The 19,930-nt window shown below is 42.0% G+C and overlaps 1 protein-coding gene and 1 pseudogene across 19 annotated transcripts in view; one reads left to right on the top strand and one right to left on the bottom strand.

Annotated features, from left to right (window-relative positions):
* Positions 1 to 19,930, bottom strand: part of LOC106995337 (uncharacterized) — a 122,040-nt gene that overhangs the window by 82,598 nt on the left and 19,512 nt on the right. For 11 of the 18 annotated variants that reach the window (XR_013413073.1, XR_013413075.1, XR_013413074.1 and 8 more), the window contains exon 1: positions 18,328 to 18,461. The exons of 6 other annotated variants lie outside the window; for them this stretch is intronic. Coding sequence is in view for 5 of the 12 variants with exons in the window: in XM_077989411.1 (XP_077845537.1) it covers positions 18,328 to 18,461 (134 nt within the window). In the remaining 7 variants the exon portion in view is untranslated. Of the gene's footprint in view, positions 1 to 18,148; positions 18,283 to 18,327; positions 18,462 to 19,930 lie in introns of those variants that run through there. One more of the 18 variants, XM_077989407.1, reaches the window with a different exon arrangement.
* Positions 6,613 to 10,317, top strand: LOC694682 (nucleolar RNA helicase 2-like; annotated as a pseudogene). The gene is made up of 2 exons (XR_013413064.1): positions 6,613 to 7,562; positions 7,933 to 10,317. The product of XR_013413064.1 is annotated as a nucleolar RNA helicase 2-like (transcript).

The raw sequence follows: 19,930 nt of genomic DNA, 5'->3' as shown, positions 1-19,930 counted from the left end.
CCATATGACCCAGCCATCCCATTACTGGGTATATACCCAAAGGATTATAAATTATGCTGCTATAAAGACACATGCACACGTATGTTTATTGCAGCACTATTCACAATAGCAAAGACTTGGAATCAACCCAAATGTCCATCAGTGACAGATTGGATTAAGAAAATGTGGCACATATACACCATGGAATACTATGCAGCCATAAAAAAGGATGAGTTTGTGTCCTTTGTAGGGACATGGATGCAGCTGGAAACCATCATTCTTAGCAAACTATCACAAGAACAGAAAACCAAACACCGCATGTTCTCACTCATAGGTGGGAACTGAACAATGAGACCACTTGGACTCAGGAAGGGGAACATCACACACCGGGGCCTATCATGGGGAGGGGGGAGGGGGGAGGGATTGCACTGGGAGTTATACCTGATGTAAATGACGAGTTGATGGGTGCAGCACACCAACATGGCACAAGTATACATATGTAACAAACCTGCACGTTATGCACATGTACCCTACAACTTAAAGTATAATAATAATAAATTAATTAAAAAAAAACAGAAAACAAAAACAAAAACAAAAAAAAACAAGTAGACATGTCAAATAGACAGCTAAGTATACAAGTCTAGAGATCTAACAGTCATCATGGTAACACCATGAGACAGGTAAGACTACCAAAGTATGAGTATAACTAAAGAAGATAAAAAGTTCAAAGACTGAGTCTAAGGGCTCTCCCACATTAGGAGTTTACAAAAATGAGGAGGAGATTAAGAAGTGATCAGTGAGACAGGAAACCAGGAAAGCTTGGTAACCTAAAACTCAAATGAAGCAAGTATTTTAAGAATAAGAGGCCAGGTGTAGTGGCTCACACTTGTAATCCCCACACTTTGGGAGGCCGAGGTGGAAAGATCAGTTGAGGCCAGGAGTTCAAGACCAGCCTGGGCAATGTAGCGAGACCCCATCTCTACAAATAAAAATAAAAATACAGCCAGACACGGAGGTGCATGCCTGTAGTCCCTGCTACTCAGGAGGCTGAGGTGGGGAGGATCACTTGAGCCCAGGAGTTCAAGGCTACAGTGAGCTATGATGGCACCACTGCACTCCATCCTGGGTGACAGAGTGAGACCCTGTCTCTTAAAAAAACAAAAAAAGAAAGAAAGAAAGAGAAGAAAAAGAGATGATTAACTATGGTTAAAGTCAGGGAAATTATTAGCCAGCCACAGTGCCTAAAATAAAACACAAACTGTAGACCTAGCAAACAGCTAAGTCTAACTCACTTCCATGGCCTTGGGCAGCTTGTTTAATTCTGAAAAAGATAAATTATAACACAGTCCTTGCCCTCGGGTGGCCTACATAAATGACCTTTACAGCAATTATATAAAAGTTTGATTGTATGTACACGTAAACTATTTCTGTAGGCAGTGTAGAATAAATACAACTGTAGAAGATTATTTTCTTGGCTTTTTTCCTCTGAGGCTGAGAGTATGAGATGTGACTACGAAGCATTAAGTTTGATTTTCACATAGCTGGTGAGATTAGCTTCCTGTACAATCACTTTGTTTACTACCTTTTTAATCAAATCCCTTCAAATATGAGCAAGCAGCCTGAGTCAGACCTCACAGTTCATCACCCTAAAATTCTGTTTCCAAATATGGGAAGTGACATAAACAAAAAAGCATGAATGATTGTCCTTGACATTGGTAAGGTATTTCTTGACATCTCTTAGAAGCTATGTTGACTCCTGTTATTTATAAATATGCTCTAAACCTTTTAATTCCTCTTTTATTTCTCATTGGCAACACCTTGCGGAGATAAAAATAAGCTTCAATTGTTTTTGTTTTTTTTGTTTTTTGTTTTTTTGTTTTTTTGAGACGGAGTCTCGCTCTGTGGCCCAAGCTGGAGTGCAGTGACTTGATCTCAGTTCACTGCAACCTCCGCCTCCCATGTTCAAGCGATTCTCCTGCCTCAGCCTCCCGAGTAGCTGGGACTACAGGTGCACGTCACCATGCCCAGCTAATTTTTGTGTTTTTAGTAGAGACGGGGTTTCACCATGCTGGCCGGGGTGGTCTCAATCTCTTAACCTCGTGATCCACCCACCTCAGTCTCCCAAAGTGCTGGGATTACAGGCGTTAGCCACCGCACCCAGCCAAGCTTCAAAAATTTTAACACAGCCACTAATTTTAAAAGAATTTCCAGCCGAGCGTGGTCACTCACGCCTGTAATCCCAGCAACTTTGGGAGGTCAAGGCAGGCAGATCACCTGAGGTCGGGAGTTCAAAACCAGCCTGGCCAACATGGAAAACCCCTGTCTCTACTAAAAAATACAAAATCAGCCAGGCGTGGTGGCGCATGCCTGTAATCCCAGCTACTTGGGAGACTGAGGCAGGAGAATTGCTTGAACCCGGGAGGTAGAGGTTGCAGTGAGCTGAGATCGCGCTATTACACTCCAGCCTGGGCAAAAAGAGTGAAACTCCGTCAAAAAAAAAAAAAAAAAGAAAATCCTTTTACTAAAATCAGACAGAATTGGATATCTCTAATCATCAGGGAAATGCAAATCAAAACTACAATGAGATATCACCTCACACCTATTAGAATGGCTGTTATTAAAAATCAAAAGGTAGGCCGGGTGCGGTGGCTCATGCCTGTAATCCCAGCACTTTGGGAGGCCGAGGCGGGTGGATCACTTCAAGTCAGGAGTTCGAGACTAGCTTGGCCAACATCGTGAAACCCCATCTTTACCAAAAATACAAAAAAATTAGCCAGGTGTGGTGGCACGCTCCTGTAATCCCAGTTACTTGGGAGGCTGAGGCAGGAGAATCGCTTGAACCCAGGAGGCGGAGGTTGCAGTAAGCCAAGATTGTGCCACTGCACTGCAGCCTGGGGGAAAGAGTGAGACTCTGTCTCAAAAAAAAAAAAAAGCCAAGAGATAACCAGTGTTGGCGAGGGTGTGGAGAAAAGGGATCCCTTGTGCGCTGTTGGTGGAAATGTAAGTCAGTACAACCATTATGGAAAACAGAATGTAAATTCTTCAAAAAGTTAAAAAATCAAGCTACCATATAATCCAGCAATCTCACTTCCAGATATATATCTGGAAACCAATAGCTATTATGAATAATAACTAAGATATGAAAACAACCTAAGTGTCCATTGAGGGATAAATGGATAAAGCAATTGTGGTACACACAAATACACACATGTACACACAGAAAATGAAATACTATTTAGCCTTTTAAATGTTTTAAAAAAGAAAGAGATAGTGTCATTAGCAACAATAAAGATGAAGGCAGGAGAATCACTTGAACCCTAGAGGACATTGTTAAGTGAAATAAGCCAGCCACAGAAAGAAAATACTGCATAACCTCACTAATCTATGGAATCTTTACAAAATTAATACATAGAAACAGAGTAAAACAGTGGTTATCAGGGATGGGGAGGGAAAGGAAATGGGGAGACGTAGGTCAAAAGGTACAAACTTGAAGTTATGTAGGGAGAATAAGTCTAGAGATATAATATACAGCATGAGGATTATAGTTAATAATATTATACTATATACTGAAAATTTGCTATGAGAATAGATTTTAGGTGCTCTCATTACAGAAAAAAAAAAAGGGTAACCATGTGAGAAGATGGATAAGTTAATTGGCTTGACTAGTAATAATTTCACTATGTGTATGTATATCAAAACATCAAATTGTAAACCTTAAATGTATACAATTTTTTTAAGTTTTACTGAGAAAAAAAGAAAAAAAAAACTATGACATAAAAAAGGAGTTGGAAAGTACCAGTGTTCTTAACTATTATGGGACTGTTTATGTAATGAAATTTATGGACTCTTTTCCTCAGGAAACTACACAAATAAAAATTCCCAGGAGTTGATGCATCAGGTTCCACATTAAAAACTCCTAATTCAGTCTTCTCATTTTGCAGATGAGAAAATTAAGTCTATAAAGATCCACACAGGCTGGGCACAGTGGCTCACACCTGTAAACCCAGCATTTTGGGAGGCTGAGGCAGGTGGGTCATCTGAGTTCAGGAGTTCAAGACCAGCCTGGCCAATATGGCAAAATCCCGTCCCCGTCACTACTAAAAATACAAAAATTGGCCAGGCTTGTTGGCAAGCGCCTGTAATCCCAGCTACTCGGGAGGCTGAGGAAGGAGAATCGCTTGAACATGGGAGGCAGAGGTTACAGTGAGCCAAGATCATGACACTACACACCAGCCTGGGCAACAGAGCAAGACTCCATCTCAAAAAAAAAAAAAAAATCCACACAATACATTCTCTAACTGTTCTTTCCCTTTGTCCATCAGCTGTTATAATATGGAACAACTTTGGCTAAAGTAAAATAGCCTAAAAACAATGAAGGTGAATGCACTTTTATAAATTCAGGATTGCTTTCCAAAATGGAACCAGCAGAGATGAGACTAAACTCCAGACTTCCTAAGTCCTTGTTCTGTGTTAAAAAAAAAAAAAAAAAAAAAAAAACACACCTGGCCGGGCACCAGTGCTCACGCCTGTAATCCCAGCACTTTGGGAGGCCAAGGTGGACGGATCACGAAGTCAAGAGCTCGAGACCATCCTGGCCAACATTGTGAAACCCCGTCTCTACTAAAAATACAAAAATTAGCTGGGCGTGGTGGTGCGCGCCTGTAGTCCCAGCTACTCGGGAGGCTGAGGCAGGAGAATCACTTGAACCTGGGAGGCGGAGGTTGCAGTGAGCCAAGATCACGCCACTGCACTCCAGCCTGGGCAACAGTGCAAGACTCTGTCTCAAAAAAAACAAAAAAAAGAAAAGAAAACATACCTGCCTCATTTAATATATTAATCCACTTCACTTAAGTTTCAAGGGATAATTTTCTCCATTCTAATATTTCAGGTTTTGTAATACCTTGCCCACAGTGGATCATGATTTTATACATTGTGTGATATAGTCCCCTCTTTACCTTTCTTAATTGAAGAATAGGGCCAGGCGTGGTGGCTCACACCTGTAATCCCAGCACTTTGGGTGCCAAGGCAGGCAGATTATTTGAGATCAGGAGATCGAGACCAGCCTGGCCAATGTGGTAAAACCCCATCTCTACTAAAAATACAAAAAGTAGCTGGGCGTGGTGGCTTGCGCCTAAAGTCCCAGCTACTCGGGAGGCTGAGGCAGGAGAATCACTTGAACCTGGGAGGCGGAGGTTGCAGTGAGCCAAGATCATGCCACTGCACTCCAGTCTGGGCAAAATAGGGAGGTTCTGTTAAAAAAAAAAAAAAAAAAGGAGTAAGTAATAATCTTATCTTACAGTTTAAAGAATCCTAGAATTGGAATGTTAAAGGCCACCTGTCTGATCTCGATCTCATACCCAATGCAGAATTGCCCTTTACAATTCCTTGCTTAATAGGTACTATGCTGAATGCCTAATTGTGTTATCTCTAAGAGCTGACTCATCCAGGCTCTTCCTACCTACGTCCAGGGATAAAGTACTCACTAATTCTTGAGGTTGCTTGTCAACTGCTAGAAGGCTCTAATCATTAGCAGACTCAGCTGATACCTTCCTAATAGATTCCACTGATATTAGATCTGTCCTCTGAAGAAACACAAATCTAAATCTAACCCCTGTGTCATATGACAGCAGCTAAATGAAGAGAGTTAGGATACCCTCAATAAGTCTATTCTCTTCCAGACCTATCAGTTCTTCCTCACATTGCATGGTATCCGGATACTTACTATAGGTAGAAGGAGTAAAACTGCCCGTTTGATTTTTCAAAATGTAAGCCTAAAGTTATATCACACAGATATACCAAAAGTGAAGATTCTAGTTGAGAATTGCTATATTTTGAATTAATTTTTAAATCATTGGAGCTAATTAAAAAGAAACTATAATTACCTTTGGGGTCAAGTTTAGCAGTAACCAGTCTTACAATACCCCAATTTGTATCACTTTCCCTGTGATATGTAATAGTAATGTCAACATGGTTGCATAGGTAGAAAGTATTCTTTTTGTTTAATACAGACTACAAAAAAAAAAGAAATTTTAAAGTTTGAACTTTTCTTAGAAACTAAAAAATATAAAATCTGATAACAGAGTAAAGACAAGATACACTACTTCTAAGAAAATTAAGCTATAAATTAAGCATACTGAAGAGTAAATATGCTTTTATCAGACTGAAACTGCAGCCATGATCATCTGGCCTAAAATTAAGGTGTTAGTTGATTCTATAATCTTAGTTGTTACAAAGGAATAATATTGCAAAATTATAAAATTCATAAATACACATATTTTCCTGGGTTTTAACCACACAAAACTGTGAGGTAATACAAATTAACTAATAAAATTGTATCAGTATATAAAGTTTAAGCATATTAAGAATTTTGGCTTTATCTATGGTAAAAGTAAGGAAGCAATAAAAATAGGAGGAAATGTTTCAGAATGTTAGCAGTGGTATCTCTAGGTGGTGAGATTATTGTCAATAACGATTCTGCTGTTTCTTTATACTCTTCTGCACTTTCCAATTTTTCCATAATGAAGATATATTTACATTTCTAATTGGAAGCATCAAAGACAAAAAATGAATTTAACTCTCCCTACCAGGCAAGTGTTCATCAGATTCACTCCATAGTAGCCACAACCTAAAGATAACTGTTCAAATTCCCTAGATCGGTGCTTCTTAAACATCAAAGTGGAGAAGACCGGTCGGCCTGGGCAGCCTGCACTGAAGATGCTGGGAAGACTCCATAGTAATGCTGGTTTGGAATCAGACACCACAATGAAAAAAGTGGAGACATTATGAAAGCAAACTGAAAAGAAAGAAAAAAGAGAAGTCAAAATCTAGTAAGACTGAAGAGACAGCGGAAGAGGAAGAAACTGTTTCCCCCAAAGCTAAACAAGTTAAAAAGAAAACAGAGCCTTCTGAAATTGACATGAATTATCCTAAATCCAAAAAGGCAAAAAAGAAAGAGGAGCCATCTCAAGATGACATTTCTCCTAAAACCAAAAGTTTGAGAAAGAAAAAGGAGCCTATTGAAAAGAAAGTGGTTTCTTCTAAAACCAAAAAAGTGATAAAAAATGAGGAGCCTTCTGAGGAAGAAACAGATGCTCCTAAGCCCAAGAAGATGAAGAAAGAAAAGGAAATAAATGGAGAAACTGGAGAGAAAAGCCCCAAACTGAAGAATGGATTTCTTCATTCTGAACCTGACTGTGACCCCAATAAAGCTGCCAATGAAGAAAGTAACAGTGAGACAGAGCAGGAAATACCTGTGAAACAAAAAGAAGGCACTTTCTCTAATTGTCCCATATCTGAAGAAACTATTAAGCTTCTCAAAGGCTGAGGACTGACCTTCCTATTTTCTATACAGGCAAAGACATTCCATCATGTTTACAGCAGGAAGGACTTAATTGCACAGGCATGGAGAGGAACTGGGAAAACATTGTCCTTTGCCATCCCTTTGACTGAGAAACTTCATGGGGAACTGCAAGACAGGAAGAGAGGCCGTCCCCCTCGGGTACTGGTTCTTGCACCTACAAGAGAGTTGGCAAATCAAGTAAGCAAAGACTTCAGTGACATCACAAAAAGGCTGTCAGTGGCTTGTTTTTTTTTTGTTTTGTTTTTGTTTTTTTGTTTTTTTTTTTTTTGAGACGGAGTCTCGCTCTGTCACCCAGGCTGGAGTGCAGTGGCCGGATCTCAGCTCACTGCAAGCTCCGCCTCCCGGGTTCACGCCATTCTCCTGCCTCAGCCTCCTGAGTAGCTGGGACTACAGGCGCCCGCCGCCTCGCCCGGCTAAGTTTTTTTTATATTTTTAGTAGAGACGGGGTTTCACTGTGTTAGCCAGGATGGTCTCGATCTCCTGACCTTGTGATCCGCCCGTCTCGGCCTCCCAAAGTGCTGGGATTACAGGCTTGAGCCACCGCGCCCGGCCCTTTTTTTTTTTTTTTTTTTTTTTTTTTTTTTTTTTTTAAGTGGCTTGTTTTTATGGTGGAACTCCCTACGGAGGTCAATTCGAATGCATGGGGAATGGGATTGATATCCTGGTTGGGACACCAGGTCCTATCAAAGACCGCATACAGAATGTCAAACTAGATCTCACCAAACTTAAGCATGTTTTCCTGGATGAAGTTGACCAGATGTTGGATATGGGATTTGCTGATCAAGTGGAAGAGATTTTAAGTGTGGCATACAAGAAAGATTCTGAAGACAATCCCCAAACATTGCTTTTTTTCTGAAACTTGCCTTCATTGGGTATTTAATGTTGCCAAGAAATACATGAAATCTACATATGAACAGGTGGACCTGATCGGTAAAAAGACTCAGAAAATGGCAAAAACTATAGAGCATCTGGCTATTAAGTGCCACTGGACTCAGAGGGCAGCAATTATTGGGTCATCCGAGTATATAGTGGTCATCAGGGACGCACTATCATCTTTCGTGAAACCAAGAAAGAAGCCCAGGAGCTGTCCCAGAATTCGGCTATAAAGCAGGATGCCCAGTCATTGCATGGAGACATTCCACAGAAGCAAAGGGAAATCACCCTGAAAGGTGTTAGAAATGGTAGTTTTGGAGTTTTGGTAGCAACTGATGTCGTTGCACGTGGGTTAGACATCCCTGAGGTTCATTTGGTTATACAAAGCTCTCCACCAAAGGATGTTGAGTCCTACATTCATCGATCTGGGTGGACGGGCAGAGCTGGAAGGACGGGGGTGTGCATCTGCTTTTATCAGCACAAGGAAGAATATCAATTAGTATAAGTGGAGCAAAAAGTGGGAATTAAGTTCAAAAGAATAGGTGTTCCTTCTGCAACAGAAATAAAAGTTTCCAGCAAAGATGCCATCAGGCTTTCGGATTCCATGCCTCCCACTGCCATTAGTCACTTTAAGCAATCAGCTGAGAAGCTGATAGAGGAGAAGGGAGCTGTGGAAGCTCTGGCAGCAACACTGGCCCATATTTCAGGTGCCATGTCCGTAGACCAGCGCTCCTTGATCAACTCAAATGTGGGTTTTGTGACCATGATCTTGTGGTGCTCAATTGAAATGCCAAATATTAGTTATGCTTGGAAAGAACTTAAAAGAGCAGCTGGTCGAGGAGATTGATTCCAAAGTGAAGGGAATGGTTTTTCTCAAAGGAAAGCTGGGTGTTTGCTTTGATGTATCCACCGCATCAGCAACAGAAATACAGGAAAAATGGCATGATTCACCACGCTGGCAGCTTTCTGTGGCCACAGAGCAACTAGAGCTAGAAGGACCACGGGAAGGATATGGAGGCTTCAGGGGTTAGAGGGAAGGCAGTCGAGGCTTCAGGGAACAGCGGGACGGAAACAGAAGATTCAGAGGACAGCGGGAAGGCAATAGAGGCCCGAGAGGACAGCAACCAGGAGGTAGCAACAAAAGTGACAGATCCCAAAACAAAGGCCAGAAGAGGAGTTTCAGTAAAGCATTTGGTCAATAATTAGAACTAGAAGATTTATATAGCAAAAAGAGAATGATGTTTGGCAATATAGAACTGAACATTATTTTTCATACAAAGTTAAAAGCACGTTGTGCTTCCTTTTGACCACTTGCTGAGTCCCTGTCTCTTTCAGACAGACAAGCTTCATCTAAATTATTTCATGTGATCATTATCATTTATAACTTTATTGCTGCTTCTTCATCAGTTTTTCTTTTTGAAAGGTGTATGAATTCATTACATTTTTATTCTAATGCATTATTTATAGATTAGAAGATAAAATCAAGCATGTATCTGCCTATACTTTGTGAGTTCACCTGTCTTTATATTCAAAAGTGTCCCTTAATAGTGTCCTTCCCTAAAGTAAATACTTAAGGGAGTGTAACAGTCTCTGGAGGATCACTTTGAGCCTTTGGAAGTTAAGGTTTACTCAGCCACCTGTCAAACAATTTCTCACGTGGTCCTATTATTTGTCTACTGAGACTTAATACTGAGCAATGTTTGGAAACAAGATTTCAAACTTAGCTGGGTTGTAATACAGTTTATACCAGTGTATGCTCTAGATTTGGAAGACGTAGCATGTTTGATATAGATTACCTATACTTATGTGCATTTTGATACATTTTTAGCTTCTCATTATAAGGTGATTCATGCTTCAGTGAATTCTTCACAGATAGGATATATAAAAGTACATTTTAATAGAAAGCCAGGGTCTTTAAGGAATTTCAAATGTATAAGGTAGCTCCATAGCTTTCTTTGTAAGAAGTCTGGATAACTGGTGCTTAACTGATAATGTACTCTGCTTCTTCCTATTGGAAGGTTAACATTATTTACCAAGAAGGACTTAAGGGAGTAGGGGGCACAGATTTGCATTGCTGAAGAGTATGTAAAAAAAAAAAAAAAAAAAAAAAACCCTTGGAAATAATCAAATGCAAAAAGGTAGAAAATTCATAACTGGAGAGCAAAGAGAAGAACAAGTATGATTTGCATGATAAAGCATTGTTTTAATGGTGAAAGCTTCACAGATCACTAATGTTTCTAGAGGTTAACTTCAAGTGGGCAAGCTGGGGTTTTTAGGTAGTCAATGGCCTAGTTCCTAAAGCCACAGTACAGGATCTGTTTGTTAAACTGAATCTCTGTTGAAAGTTTGTTTTAGCTGCTTGGATGCTTCCTTCTAAGACAAATTTTATGTGGTTCAGTTGTTTTGAGGGTACTGAAGAACTTGATGTACCCCCTGGCCAGATAACTCTGCCTGATTTCTCAGATATTATTTCTCTGGGAAACATTCTACATAGTACAGGAACTTAAGAGTTGCATTATCTTCTCGCCTTAATTTCCAGAGATTCTTTCTGTACTGGGAATCCTGGAACATACTATGCTAGGAAATTTAAAGCCACATGGTCTGTCTTGTTTTCATTTAATTATTGTGAACACCTAGAATCTTTCTAGGTCTTGGTTTCTCTTCCTTAATCCAGTCTTTAATCTCTAACTGCCCCTTGTTTGATCACCACATACTAGGGGCTCTGATAGACAGCTCAGTTCCTGATCCTTGAGGCAACATCCTTTTTCTATTTGAACTTCAGTTCTGTCCTTGAATCCTGACTAGATGTTTCTTGCCCTCTGGTCTCAGAATTCTCTTGGCTTTTATTCCTTGATCCACTTGCCAGTTTTATCACTTTACCCTTGTTCCTCATGGCTTCCCATCAAGCCATGGGTATTAGGTGACAGTTTAATTTATTAGAATCTGGTTTTGCCCAAATACTGGGCATGCTTTAATAACAACTGAACCATTTCATTATTTGGATAGGCATGGGTACCTTATCAAACAGATTAAAAGGATATGGTACCCGTCCTTTAGGAAAGAACAGCTAAGCGCCGTGGCTCACACCTGTAATCTCAGTACTTTGGGAGGCCAAGGCAGGTGGATCACGAGGTCAGGAGATCGAGACCATCCTGGCTAAACGGTAAAACCCCGTCTCTACTAAAAATACAAAAAAATTAGCCGGGCCTGATGGCGAGCACCTGTAGAACCAGCTTACTTGGGAGGCTGAGGCAAGAGAATGGCTTGAACCCGGGAGGCAGAGCTTGCAGTGAGCCGAGATTGTGCCACTGCACTCCAGCCTGGGCAACAGAGCGAGACTCCGTCTCAAAAAAAAAAAAAAAAGAACAGCTAAAACCTTGTTGTGGATTATGGATTTAGCTTAAAGAAAAATAATCAGGCATAAATTAAGAGTAAGAGGGAAGATCAATAGAAATTTCACTTCACATAACTTAAAATATGGCTGCTTCAATAAATGAAACTAAAGTTTCTCCTGGATTCCAGAATTCAGCCTTTATTTATAAGTGTATAATGTGTGTAGCTACTATGTGGTTTAAATGAACTTGTTGGGCTACCTTGGTAAATGTTATAATTTTCACTATTTTCTACAGATAAAATATTTTCTTTCTTTTTTCTTTTTTTTTTTTTTCTGAGACGAAGTCTCGCTTTTGTCCCCCAGGCTGGAGTGCAATGGTGTGATCTCGGCTCACTGCAACCTCCACCTCCCAGGTTCAAGAGATTCTCTTGCCTCAGCCTCCCGAGTAGCTGGGATTACAGGCGCCTGCTACCATGCCCAGCTAACTTTTGTATTTTTAGTAGAGACGGGGTTTCACCATGTTGGCCAGGCTGGTCTCGAACTCCTGACCTCAGGTGATCCACACCCCCCCCCCGGACTTCCAAAGTGGTGGGATTACACGCATGAGCCACCATGCCCGGCAAAACATTTTCTAATTTAAGTTGGAGCTATCTGTGCAGTGGTTTCTCTACAGTTGTACATATATGTTTTTGCTATAAAATGAGCTAATGTATAAAATACTACTCTATACCATAATAAAGATAGTAATACTTTGAAAAACAAACAAAAAAAATCAAAATTCATACAAATCACTCAGGGGTCTTGCTACAATGTAGATTCTGATTCATTAGATCTGAAATGAGGCCCGAGATCCTGTATGTCAGGTGATATCAATGCTGCTGATCTCAGAACACCCTTTAACAACTATTCCTGCAGGTCAGGTGTGGTGGCTCACACCTGTAATCCCATAATTTTGAAAGGCCGAGGTGGGCGGATCACCTGAGGTCAGGAGTTCCAGACCAGTCTGACCAGTATGACGAAACCCCGTCTCTACTAAAAATACAAAAATTAGCCGGGCGTGGTGGCACATGCCTGTAATCCCAGCTACTCCAGAGGCTGAGACAGGAGAATCGCTTGAACCTGGGAGGCAGAGGTTGCAGTGAGCCGAGATCAAACCACTGCACTCCAGCCTGGGCAACAAGAGCAAAACTCCATCTTAAAAAAAAAAAAAAGTATTGCTGTAGTTCAAGAGAAAGAACTCTTTGGCTGTTCTTGATGGGAGTGGTTAAAGAAGAGTGAACAACTATTTTTCCATGGGGATTTGAGGAGAGTTTTGCAATAAGAGTTGTTACGGGTTGTATTGTGTCCCCTAAAGAGATGTTGAAGTTTTAATTTCCAGTACCTACGAATGTGACCTTATTTGGAAATAGGGTATTTGCAGATACAATCATGTTAAGATGAGGCTGTTAGGGTTGGCCCTAATCCAACATTATTGTTGCCTTTCTAAGAAGGGAAAAAGACCATGTGAAAATAGGGACATAAGGCCGGGTGCGGTGGCTTACACCTTTAATCCTAGCACTTTGGAAGGCCAAGGTGGGTGGATCACTTGAGGTGATCCTGGTCAACATGGTAAAACCCCGTCTCTACTAAAACTACAAAAATTAGCCGGGCGTGGCACTGGGCACCTATAATCCCAGCTACTCAGGCGGCTGAGGCAGGAGAATCACTTGAACCTGGGGGACGGAGGTTGCAGTGAGTCGAGATCACACCACTTCACTCCTGCCTGGGAGAAAGAGTGAAACTCCGTCTCAAAAAAAAAAAAAAAAGAAAAAGAAAATAGAGACACACAGTGCTCACATGACAACAGAGGCAGAGTTTGGAAAGATGCAGCTGCAAGCTGAGGAGCACCAAGGATTGCTGGCCATCACCAGAAGTTAGGAAGGAGGCATGGAACAGTCTCCCTCAGAGCTCTCAGAAGGAATCAACCCTGCTGGCACCTTGGTTTCAGACTTCTAGCCTCCAGAACTGTGAAAAGACAAATTCCCATTGTTTTGTGTTGTTGTTGTTTGTTTTGTTTTTTGTTTGTTTGAGATGGAGTCTTCCTCTGTCACCCAGACTGGAGTGCAGTGGTGTGATCTCAGCTCACTGCAACCTCTGCTTCCCGGGTTCAAGCGATTCTTCTGCCTCAGCCTCCCGAGTAGCTGGGACTACAGGCGCATGCGACCACGCCCAGCTAATTTTTGTATTTTTAGTAGAGACAGGATTTCACCATATTGGCTAGGCTGGTCTCGAACTCCTGACCTCATGATCTGCCCGCCTCGGCCTCCCAAAGTGCTGGAATTACAGGCGTGAGCCACCACGCCCAGCCTTAAATTCCCATTGTTCAAGCCACCCAGTTTGTGGTATTTTGTTATGGCAGCCCTAGCAAAATAATTAATACAAGGGTTAAGAATATTAGCATTCGCCCGATGCAGTGGCTTATGCCTGTAATCCCAACACTTTGGGAAGCTGAGGAGGGAGAACTGCTTGAGCCCAGGAGTCCAAGACCAGCCTGGGCAACAAAGCAAGACCCCATCTCCACAAAAAAAGTAAAAATTAGCCAGGTGTGGTGATGCACACCTGTAGGCCCAACTACTTGGGAGGCTGAGGTAGGAGGATCGTTTGAGCCAGGAGGTAGAGGCTGCAGTGAGCTGTGATTGTACCACACGGCACTCCAGCCTGAGTGACACAGTGAGACCCTGTCTCAGAAATATATATATATAATATGCCTTGCAATCAGTCAGCTGTTTACTAGCTATATGACCATAGACACATCATTTAAGTCTCAGTTTCTTCATTTTAAAAAAGAGGGACAATAATAGAATTGCTCACAGGAATGCTGAGACAATTAGAATAATGCATGTAAAGTACTTAGTAGAGTGCTTGGTATAGGAAACCTTCAATAAATGTTAACTAATATGTCACCCTGGCCTTCAATCCTTAGAAAATGAGTACAGCTGAATGCTGTGGCTCATGCCTGTAATCCCAGCACTTTGGGAGGCCAAGTCAGGTGGATCACTTGAGGTCAGGAGTTCAAGACCAGCCTAGCCAACATGGCGAAACACCGTCTCTACTAAATAATAATAATAATATGAAAATTAGCCTCATGCGGTGGCTCACACGCATAATCTCAGCACTTTGGGAGACCGAGGTGTGCGGATCACTTGAGGTCAGGAGTTTGAGACCAGCCTGGCCAACATGGTGAAACCCCTTCTCCACTAAAAATATAAAAATTAGCTAGGCGCAGTGGCATGTGCCTGTAATCCCAGCTACTCGGGAGGCTGAGACTGGAGAATTTCTTGAACCCAGGAGGCAGAGGTTGCAGTGAGCCGAGATCGTGCCACTGCCTTCCAGCCTGGGCGACAAAAGGAGACTCCATCTCAAAAAAAAAAAAAAAAAAAAGTACAAATGAGCCTTGCCAATTACCACATTGAGTAATCTACAATATATAGAGCCCTGAGATTAAGAATTATGGCTCTGCAAATCTCAGAATTTAGGGTGATGGCCCTGAAGGAATTTTGGAGATCAATTAATACAGTAATGATAAAGGAGACGGGAAGAGTGATTATGTGGGAAGGTGTCCAAATCAGCTTGAGGTGGGAAGTAAATACTCCTCACTGAAGCACCATGTGTAACTGCTAAAAACTAGAAACAACTAAAAATCTCTATCAATCCAGTTAAATAAATTATAGTATAACCACACTGAGAAATAAAATACAGCTAGTAGATTTGCATACACTAGTATGAAAGTATATCCATACTAATAGAGAGAAAAAGCACGGCATAGTGGTTAGGGATGTGGATCCATAGTCAAACTACCTATATTCGGCCAGGCACAGTGGTTCACAGCTGTAATCCCAGCACTTTGAAAGGCCGAAGGGGGCGGATCACACGAGGTCAGGAGTTTGAGACCAGCCTGGCCAACATGGCGAAACCCTGTCTGCACTAAAAATACAAAAATTAGTCGGGTGTGGTGGCATGCGTCTGTAGTCCCAGCTACTCGTAAGGCTGAGGCAGGAGAATCGCTTGAACCTAGGAAGCAGAGGTTGCAGTGAGCCGAGATCGCGCCACTGCACTCCAGCCTGGGTGACAGAGCAAGACTCCGTCTCAATTTTTTTAAAAAGGTCAGGCGTGATGGCCCAAAGGCTGTAATCCCAGCACTTTGGGAGGCCAAGGTGGGCGGATCACAAGGTCAGGAGTTCGAGACAAGCCTGGCCAATTTAGTGAAACCCCATCTCTACTAAAAATACAAAATAATTAGCCAAGCATGGTGGCACATGCCTGTAATCCTAGCTACTCGGGAGGCTGATGGAGAAGAATTGCTTGAACTTGGGAGGCAGAGGTTGCAGTGAGTGAGATCACGCCACTGCACTCCAGTCTGGGTGACAGAGTGAGACTCGGTCTCCAAAAAAAAGAAAAAAACTACCTATATTAAAAGCTCAGGTATGTTCTGTACTAGCTTGTATGATCTTTGCCACGTTGTAACCTCTCAGTGTATCCGTTTCTGTACTTGCAATGTAAAGATGATAACAGTACCCATAGGATGCTGTGAGGATTAAATCAACTTAGGCAAAGTATATCAACCACTGCTCAGCATAAACCAAGTACTCAATGTAATAGGCAAAGGTCCTTCAGTATCTGGATCCCGCCTTTCTCTCCAGACTCATCGCACGTGCCAGCCTCTACTTCTAACCTGCTAAATTACTAAAGAGAATTCTGTAGTCTCTGTTCTCACAGCACTCAGCTCATATCTCTATTGTCACTTACATCAAATCGTAGTTGTGTATTTACACATTTATACCCCGTAGTAAATTGTGTTCCCCAGTACATCACAAAAATCACAAAATTAAGAACTCTGTTTGGGTCATTCTGAGAAGGAGACCACTACTACTCCTGCTGCCCTCCTCCCCCAACCTTGCCTAGTTCACAAGACAGGAGAAAAGAGAGAAAGCAAAAAGTTGGAAAGAAACAAAAGTAAGATAAGTAGCCAGACAACCTTAGCACCACCACCCGGCCCTAGGATTTAAAAAAATAATAATAATAACATCAACCCCTGACCTAAACTACTTGTGTTATCCGTAAATTCCAGACATTGTATGAAAAAGCATTGCAAAACTTTCTGTTCTGTTAGCTGATGCATGTAGCCCCCAGTCACATTCCCCAAGCTTGCTTGATTTATCATGACCTTTTCACGTGGACACTTTAGGGTTTTAAGCCTTTAAAAAGGCCAATAATTTCTTTTTCAGGGAGCTTGGCTCTTAAGACACAAGTCTGCTGACGATCCCGGCCGAATAAATCTCTTCCTTCTTTAATTCGTGTCTGAGGAGTTTTGTCTGCAGCTCGTCCCACTACATTTCTTGGTTTCCTGACCGGGAAGGGAGGTGATTAACGGACGTCGAGGCAGCCCCTTAGGCAGCTTATGCCTGCCCTGTAGAGCATCCCTGCGGGGGACTCCAGCCAGCTTGAGCAATGCAGATCCTGATGAGTGCTCCCAGGTAGGCATTTGCCCCAGTGGAACACCTCATCAGAGCGGTGCATGGCAGGCCCCCGTGGAGGATCAACACAGTGACTGAACACTGGGAAGGAATTGGTGCTTTAAGTCTGGACATCTGAAACTTGGTAAGACTGGTCTTTGGAACTTGCCCACTCCATTTGAGTGGAAGTGTGGCCTGATCACCTATGGCGTGCCTGTACTGGCACTTTGGGTTTTGTTTTTGACTTGACTTGGATTGCTTGATACTTTGGTTTTAGTTTTGATTTTGACTTGACTTGAATTGCCTGATAAACAGGCGTGCCTTTATTGGCACTTTGGTTTTGGTTCTGATTTTGACTTGGCTTAAATTGCTTGATGAACAGGTGCCTTTAATGACACTTTGGTTTTAGTTTTGATTTTGATTTAGTGTGAATTAGATGAGTGAGTGACCTTCTACCTTTTCCTTCTTGTAGTCTGAATGTTGTTTTGTCTCAAGAAAAAAATAGGTCAGACACAAAGTAAGCCCACTCCGCTAGAAACTGTGTTAAAAAAAAAAAAAATCAAGAAAAGAAAAATAAAAGGAAAGTCATCAAATCACCAAAACTTACTCTATTAAAATGCATGTTACAGAACCTTAAGAAAGGTTTTGCAGGGGATTATAGAGTTAAGTTAACCCCCCCAGAGGTTAAGAACTCTGTGTGAATTATAATTGCTCTCTTTTGGTGTTGGATGGCCCACCGAAGGAACTATAGACAGGGAACAATTGGCCATGTATTTAAGGTGGTGACAGGGGTCAGAGGACAGCCAGTATACCTAGATCAATTCCTTTATATTGACTCATGATTAAATATAATATAGACAAAATCGGCATAAATTTAGCCCCGTTTAACAGCTTTTTGCAAAAAAAGCCAAAAGTAAAAGTAAGAGCAGTTTCAGCAGCAGACACACAGTTAAAAAGGGAGTGCCAGAAACAGCAAGAGAAGCCAGTTTTGCAGGAACGGCCAGAGATAACAGAAATTCTTTCTCCATATGTCCCAGCCTACCCCCCTTTACTAAGACCAACAGCCCCCTCAGAAACCAGATTCAGGAACTAACACGCCCCAGGTCTCACCTCGAAGGGGAGGATCGGAGCCTCAAGAGGCCAGGAAGGAAGTCAAGATAGTCAAGTTGTCCGGAGCTGCACGCCCCGGCCATAGCGAATAATAACTGACGATTAAAAACGCCTGAGCTATATTCATTTCCACCCCACACCTTCTCCCTATCTTTGCCTTTTTTCCCCTGTACTAATACCTCGTTGAAGATGGCGCTCTTCCTGCTGCTTCTTCACCCATTTTTCCCGCGCCCGTGAAAATTACTACCTGACAGCGCAGGTGCAACATGACCTTCGACCAGAGAAACCAATACCTATCTGGCCACGCCTCCATTATGAGATCATTTTCGCCTTGGCCCAACCCCTTCCCCTCCAAGTGTATATAAGGCACTGCATTACCGCCATTAAAAGAGAGAGACTTGATCAGAGCACTGTCTTGTCTCCATTTCTGGTATCTCTTGTTCCCCAAATTCCCACCCCCTCCTCCAGGGCCTGCTTCGACTATCCCGCGGGCCGGGATACGTGGCGCCCGAACAGCGACCTGGAAACGAGGGACACTGTGAGGAAGAGGACGCCAAAGGATGGTCGACCGCTAACAAAGACAAAAGGAATTAAACCGATCACCGCGGGAACCTGCCGCGTCAGGATCGAAGGTAAGTGACGCGTCCGAAATGGGACAAGAATTAAGCCAACATCAAATATATGTAGGACAATTAAAAGAGGCTTTAAAGATACGAGGAGTAAAGGTTAAAGGTAATTTGTTTAAATTTTTTGATTTTGTAAAAGATACTTGCCCTTGGTTCCCACAGGAAGGAACTATTGATATTAAAAGATGGCGTAGAGTAGGGGATTGTCTTCAGGACTATTATAATACTTTTGGGCCAGAAAAAATTCCTGTGGCCATTTTCTCTTATTGGAACCTCATTAGAGATTTAATAGATAGGAAGGAGGTCGATCCGCAAGTCGTGGCTGCGGTCGCTCAGACAGAGCATATTTTAAAGGTTAGCTCCCGTTCTAACCTTGCAAAGCCTCCGCAAGATACGGAGGAGGGTCTCATTTCCCTCGAGGGTGATCGTGGGAGTGGATCCCAGTGGATGTGCGGATGGCTGGGCGGGTCTTGCATGTTTGCAGTTTTTGTAAATTTGTCGAGTACCATCTGAAAATAATTATTACTATTCAGTGATTCTCAAGCTTTCTCAATTTTGGCAGTGTATATGAACCACCTGAAGATTGTATTTTAATTGGTTAAAACAATGGTTCTCATTGAGTTTCAGCCTTCAGTGTGCATGAAACTCACTTGGGAGGCTTGTTCAATCACAGCTTGCAGAGCTCTGCCCTCCAAGTTTCTGATTTGCTGCGTCTGGGGTGCAGACCATTATTTACTTATCTACCATGTACCCAGGTGATGAGGTTTTTGGTCTTGTAGGCATGCTTTGCGTTTACAAGATTTAAGAGCAGTAAATATCACTATGATCCTTATGGGTGCCTTACAACCAGGATTACCTTCACCGGTTGCGATTCCTCAAAAATATTTTAAAATCATTATTGACCTTAAAGATTGCTTTTTTACAATTCCTCTTCACCCTGCTGACCAGAAAAGATTTGCCTTTAGTCTTCCATCTACAAATTTTAAACAACCAATGAAACGCTATCAATGGAAAGTCTTACCTCAGGGTATGGCTAATAGTCCTACCTTGTGTCAAAAATATGTAGCTGCTGCTATAGAGCCAGTCAGAAAAACGTGGGCACAAATGTATATTATACATTATACGGATGATATTTTAATAGCAGGAGAAATTGGCG

The sequence above is a fragment of the Macaca mulatta genome, chromosome X, assembly GCF_049350105.2.
Source record: "Macaca mulatta isolate MMU2019108-1 chromosome X, T2T-MMU8v2.0, whole genome shotgun sequence".
Lineage (NCBI taxonomy): Eukaryota > Metazoa > Chordata > Mammalia > Primates > Cercopithecidae > Macaca > Macaca mulatta.
The sequence above is the reverse complement of the archived record's forward strand: the minus strand, read 5'-3'. Positions and strand labels throughout refer to the sequence as shown.